The 6,743-nt window shown below is 46.6% G+C and overlaps 1 protein-coding gene across 1 annotated transcript; it reads left to right on the top strand.

Annotated features, from left to right (window-relative positions):
- Positions 1-243: 243 nt before the first annotated feature.
- Positions 244-2,378, top strand: LOC120646430 (serine/threonine-protein kinase ATR-like). The gene is made up of 5 exons (XM_039922999.1): positions 244-582; positions 1,226-1,338; positions 1,422-1,756; positions 1,842-1,966; positions 2,157-2,378. Exons 2-5 carry the CDS (start codon positions 1,323-1,325, stop codon positions 2,170-2,172), a joined length of 492 nt encoding a protein of 163 aa, XP_039778933.1. The 5' UTR covers positions 244-582; positions 1,226-1,322; the 3' UTR covers positions 2,173-2,378.
- The last annotated feature ends 4,365 nt before the right edge of the window (positions 2,379-6,743 follow it).

The following is a 6,743-nucleotide window of genomic DNA, read 5'->3' as shown; positions in this document are numbered from 1 at the left end:
CCCCATCACCGCCGGTTTGTTTCGAACCGACGGTGATAGACTATCACCGCCGGTTCGTAATACGACCCGGCGGTGATGCTCTCGACAACATCACCGCCGGGTCGTATTACGAACCGGCGGTGATACATAAGCATCACCGCCGGGTTGTAATATGACCCGACGGTGATGTGTTGTCCACCTATTTTTTTTCATTCTCCCCTCCCCCCTCTCTCTCTCTTCTCTCCGGTATTTTTTTTCCGCTCCGGCGGCGGCGGCGATTGCCGGCCATGGCCAGCCACTTCACCTACATCCACGAGCTCCGCGAGCTCATCGCCTCCTCCACCACCGCCTCCGCCGGCTCCACCCCGGGCTCCGCGCACCTCGAGGTCAAGCTCCGCGAGGTCCTCCCCAACCTCCTCCGCGACTACATCATCCCTTCCCCCAAAGGTTCGTGCGCCGCCCCCCTCCCTCACTCAACATTCATTTGAGCTGACCCGTTGCTCAAGCTGGTCGCCTACACGGCGCTCAAGTTCCCCGGGGTCTTCTACAACGGCCGCGCCGCCGACGTCATCAGCGTCATCGGCCGCATCTGCCCGATTTCAGGTACCTGCCTTCTCCCCCATCTTCCCTCCACAAAACTCTAGTCCAATCACTCCTAATATTTGTGTTTCCTTTCATCCTGGAATAGAATGCGGTATGAATGTGTAATTTGATTGGGACCACGTGGGCTGTACATCTTTTTCGCTAAAATTTAGATACATTTATCCGGTTCGGGTGTGTGCAGTGGTGTTGCAACTTCCATGCATTGTCCATTTGATTCCATACTCATTTGTTTCCCATCCAGACATGTGATAAATTTAGCTGATAATGTGGGCGTGGACACTAACTAGTCTTTAGTGTGGCTACCTACATGTGTATTGATTTTGTTTTTGAGGGAAATGCGTATTACTTTAGAACTCGTCCAGGATGATCTGAGCTGTGGAGAAGCTGCCGGTTACATTGTAGGTGTTTTGCTTCCTATTCTTGATTGTACTAGTGGCTTTGTGTTCCAGAACTTGTAACGTGATAAGAGGGGAGTGCTGTCACTGTCCTGATGGGTATGTGTGCCATCAGCTGCGCTGTAAGCTGAATGATGGTCTTTAGCTTGCTTAAAACAGGGGCTATGTTCCTTTAAACACCAGCAGATTCCACCTGTTAGACATCCCCACCTGTCATTTACATGTATGCTGTTTCTTCACTGTTGCAGGTCGAGCCATGAGCTTATATTCAGTGCAGTTTGGAATCTGCTCTCCATTCTTCGCACAGGTGACCGAGAAGCCTACAGACAGTTCTTCCTGGATGCTATGGTCACAGTAGAAGGTATGTGTTTTGCTTTGTGCTCTTAATCTTTAAATTATGGGTCATGCAGAAAGGCTGAAACTTGAGCTTGTCCAATCCAACAGATCTACTATATGTGGCATCAATGCATGATGAGAGTCCTAGTGGTGTGCCACCTGGAAGGTGTTTAGTTAAATGCCTCTGTGGATCCTTCTCAAATATATTAGACTCACCTGGGCCTTATAGTGAGCTCCCAGCCAGTTGCCAACCTAAGAATGGACCTGGCGTGCTGGTTGATCTGACAGGCGATGAAAGATGGCGTCCATTTGCCACTTCACTTATTAAACTAGTTAACAAGTGTCTTGCAGATGGGACCTTGTATGTTGATGGGCTTGTTAACATGCCATTTGTTTCTGCTGCTTGTTCTATCCTCTGCTATGGGGATGGTTCTCTGCACAAGGTTGGCATCAACCTTTATGAATAATTTTAACATTTGGTTAACCCTGTGTATCTTTAACTTGCCTGTGTTTGATCTGTTGTCACAGGTTTGTTTTGATTTTGCACGCATTGTTGCCACAGTGATGACTGCTGAGATTCTTCCTCTAGAAAATATTATCCGTTCAATCACATGCATTTTGGGCCAAGATGTTGCTGAACTTTCTGATATCAGGTAATCATGTTAGTACTCATTGCTTCCCTTTATCGAACACCCATTCAAGGAGAGATATGTTGGAATTAGATATAAACTGTGACAACATGAGCCTGCATGTTCAATTAATTTCCTTTCTATCATGTGCTGCATATGCATCATCATCCTTCCAAGTTGATCGTATAACCAAATTTTCTATTGTTTTCTCCAGCCTTGCGCCAACTTAAGTGAAGAATGTGCTGCCAACCTACAATGATGCAAACATATATTGTGCTATTGAACCTAGCTAGCTTAGTAGTAGCTGATAGGTTGAATGCATGTTTAAGTAATGAGATAAGATTACCTAATATAATTCAGTTAAGCTAATAACAGAATCTGCTTGTTCTTGAGCAAATGAGGTGTTCCACAATGATGCAATATTATTATATGAAAATATATTTTTTTTTTTATGGGAAAAAGGTCTTCACCGCCGGTTCGTGTCTTCAACCGGCGGTGTTGATGTCCCCATCACCAACGGTTCTGGAACCGGCGGTGATGGCCCCGCTATCACCAACGACTTAAATCCAACGGTACCCAAAACCGTTGGTGATGCTGTTTTAGAACCGGCGGTGATAGGGGTGGCTGTAGTAGTGGGCAGACGACACTACACTGCTCATCTACATCCCCAAGCCATCATATCGGTACTACACTTCACATTTTACTTCTTTCAGACAATCCTTTCATGATATGTACTTTTTGCATTGAGTAAATTCATTTTATGCCATCGAAATCTATATCGATCCCCATTGAAAATTATAACTTCCCTTCTATGCCATCGGTTTTGATTTTTGGATCCCTTCTATGCCATCGCCGTTAATTCTTGGGAAACGGCCTCAGTGCGCTCCCAGCTACAGCCTCCTCGCGCTGCTCTTCCGCTCCAGCACGCGCCGCCCGAGCCCTGAGCCCCTGACCCAGCCTCCTCCATCGTCGAAGCGAGGGAGCGTGAAGGGGCGGCCGGCGCGAGCGAGCGGGCGGGGCAGCCGGCTCGCCGCACGCGCGTGGGGGCGGGGCGGCCAGCGCGCCGCGTGCAGGAGCGGGGCCACGCCTGCGCGAGAGAGCAGGCGGGGCGGCCAGTGCGCCGCATGCGTGTGGGACAGGGACGCAGCCGCGCACGTGGGGGCGGGGCGGGGCGGCCAGCGCACCGCGCGCGGGAGCGGTGACGCGGCCGCGCTCGAGCGAGCGGGCGGGGCACGCTCATGCGTACACAGGTTGAAGAAAGTCACTTTTGCACAAACCTCCCTAAAAGATATGGTAACTCTCTTTCTTTTCTTTGTGTCTTCGTCATTCTACAAAGAACCCCCTGTAAACCTTAGATTTTACAGCGATGCTCAGAAAGTTAACACCGTTTGATTTAAAGTAATGGCAATGGCACTGAAGGGATGAAAAATTAAAACCAATGGCATAGAAGGGATCGCATAATTTCCGATGGCACATAAGGGATTGTTATAGTTTTCGATGGCATAAAAAGAATTTACTCTTTTGCATTAGGCTGTAGAAAGTGCATATGGACAATTATCCATACGATCTGATAAATATTATTGCTATTTCTTTTTAATTACTCTACTAGAAAATGTTGACCCAAATATTTCTTGATATTTATTTGTTTTAAAAAAATACTTCAGTTTGTAAAAACTGAAAATTGAATTTATCATTAAAAGGTACAGTATATCCTAAATCAGTTTTGGAATCATCAAATCAGTATTAGTTTTTTAGAACATCTGAATGCACAACCAAATTCATTTGAAAATAAGGAAACAAATTTGGGAAATATATTATCCCATTCACATTCAATCCCTTCCACCCCTAGTAAACAAGTATATATTAGAAGGGATTTATATGTGTTTGCTTTGCAACTTGTATCATAATAGTGGAACCAACTAAAACAGGACATTGGTGATGGTACTCTGGTTTCGTGCGCGAATAGAATGTGTATTGGTTTCGGCCAGGTTTCACATTATGAATTTTTATATATGCGATTTGGATTTATTTAAAATAGGGGTTCATGTTCTATTATAATTAAGAACATGTGTCCTATTTGTAAGATTGGTTGATTTAAAATTTAAATGAAGGACTCATGTTCGATTGATTTTAAATTAAGGATTCATTTCTCAGTACAATCGGACATGTTTCCTAACATGATTAAGAACTTGTGTCCTAATGGAATTCGTATCCACCATGTGGGTGTTTGTGAGCGTATTTTAGTGGCAGATGTATTTTAATGGCTGTGGGCTGCGGAAGCATTACAACTTTTAAATGACACATGTATTGTGTGGCATGCGTCCAGGTAGCTAGGGCAGCTGCCCCACCTTGCCTATAGGGTGGCACCTCCCCTGACTGATAAGACAAATCGAAATGTATAAAAGAATAAAATTTAAGGGGGCTGCCAAGACAAATTGAAACTTATCAAACTCCTTTCGTTAACCAAGTAATATGATGGCCCTTTTTATAATATTTATTTGCAATGTGGGCTAGTGAAAATCCCTTGGGAAAATGGGGTTGCCAAAAGGTTCCCAAATGAATTTATCAGCTCCTACCAAATTAGTGTTTCTTAAGGAATGATACCACGCAAATGAATTCCGTAGACAATTTCCTAGTTATTTCAATATGTAGATTTGTATAAAAATTACTTTCACAATGCTTTAGCTCTCCAGAAAGTACTTCAGGCCATGGAAAGCTACAAAGTTTGTCATTGCCATCACCAAACACCACAAAACAAATTAGGAATTAACTCTGCATAAAGTAACATCAGCTCATTCATCTTGTGGCGGTTGGTGATTTTTTTTCTTCATTTTGGCACATGTGGCCCTAAATATTGTATCTTCAGTAAAACGTCGCCAACTATAATGTTGTTGGCATTGTGTTTTGAAATATTGCCAAACGAGCTTAAAAGACAAATTGCATCAACAAATTAGTCCATAACAACAACTTGTGGCAGAGAAACAACTTATGGCCTACGAAGAAAGCAACTCAAAAATCAAATATGTGGGCAAACACCTACTACTCAACAGGCATAACATGACAAAAGCTCCAACCATCAAACTAAATCTACAACCTAGCTCTCCAAATTAACTACAAGAATGGAATAGTTCCGAGGGAATCAGCCAAACTCGAGTATGCAGGGAGACAAGTGTGATGAGAGAGCGACCGCCTGAGCTCCATTAGCAATGACCAAGGAACAAACACCTAGGAACAAAGAAGCAAGCCAACAATGGCAAACCCGTTGTTATTGGTGGCAAGGATGAATCCTCAAGGCGACACCGCCCACAAGAACACCACATTCAGTGCACTAGCATTATTCATGTGGCTAATTTGGACTAGCTAGGTTTTCACCCAAAAACTACAGGGACACGGGTTGCCTTGAAAATATGCCTCCAACTAGGTGATTGGTATACGAGAGCATCACCACTGTAATATTCAACCAAAGCCACACATGACTTTTGCCCACGACTCCAAAGACCCTTCCTTCATACCAATCATTGCCGACAATGGAGTATGAAAGTGTAGCATCGACTGTGATGTTAGAAGGCGAAATGCAAAAGAAGCAATAGCTACTAGGGTGAACTCCTTGGTGGCATGGTCTATTCAACGGAGAAGAGAGGCCCTGTTAGGCTATCCGCAACGATGTCCCCTATATTTTCTCCTCTAAAAGAATATTCATACACCTCTATAAAAGATTCTATCCTCCAAATCGTGTTCTCCCGCAACGGAGTCCTCAATACCCCATCCTCCATACCCCACTGTCAAATAACCTATCTATATGATTGTCTCACTGACAACCGGGACCCACCACCTCTGTCCGTTTCTCCTTCCTGTGGCATAGAGCCGCTGCCCCTGGCCCCGTATCACGCGCATGGTGCCGGGCTGGACCAGCGCCGCGACCGCCGCCACGTGCGCCCCCGCCGCTGTCCACCAGTGCAGGCCACCACCACCCACCGACGCTGCCCATCAGCTCAGGCCGCCATTGTCCGCCATGCTGGCCGCCGCGAGCGCCGCCGCGCTGGGCTGCAGCCAGCCATCCGCCGTGCTGGGCCACCGCTGGGTCGTCGTCGCTGGCCGCCGGAGCCCACCACGTTCGCGACGCGCAGCAGCTGGCCGCCACGTGCGCCGCCGCCGTCCGCCGCGGTGGCCTCGCCTCGAACGTGCGCGGAGAGAGAAAGAGAAGATACGGGAAGTTTATAGACCTGGAGATTTGAAGGGCGCAAGCCTCACCCCGTAGAATACGGGATGTCTTACGGGTCACCGCTGCGGCGGATTTTTTCCACTTCGTCCGCTAATTTAGAGGTCCAGGGCCATTTACCGGTTACCACTGCGGATAGTCTTACGTGGGGCATTCCACCTCAATAGTGATAACCAAGAGCCGTGAAGGAGGAACTACCAAACAAGGCATTGGAGATGACCAAGCCCTGCACGCAAAATAAGGCCTGCAACTTTGTCCAGTGGTGGCGACACCACATGTGCCATTGATGCAGCAAGGCCCCTTCCCCTAATTGAACGATGCACATACAATGAACCTGTAGCTGCTACCCCACAGCGGCCCTGCTGTCCACATGTTCAGAGATGATAATCGAAGGAAACGACAAAAGGGGCCAGGTGTGACCTCTTGGAGCCCTGGCCATGCAATGTGCAAATCAGCAAATGTCCACTGGCGCACTTTTTTTTTGCATTTTGACCCCTGACTAAAGAGATTGCAAGAATAACCTTTCTCCGAAACTATTTGCACAGAATGGCCCTTTTTGCGGCGAGTGGCGCCACAGTAAAA

The sequence above is a fragment of the Panicum virgatum genome, chromosome 8K (assembly GCF_016808335.1).
Source record: "Panicum virgatum strain AP13 chromosome 8K, P.virgatum_v5, whole genome shotgun sequence".
NCBI lineage: Eukaryota > Viridiplantae > Streptophyta > Magnoliopsida > Poales > Poaceae > Panicum > Panicum virgatum.
The sequence above is the reverse complement of the archived record's forward strand: the minus strand, read 5'-3'. Positions and strand labels throughout refer to the sequence as shown.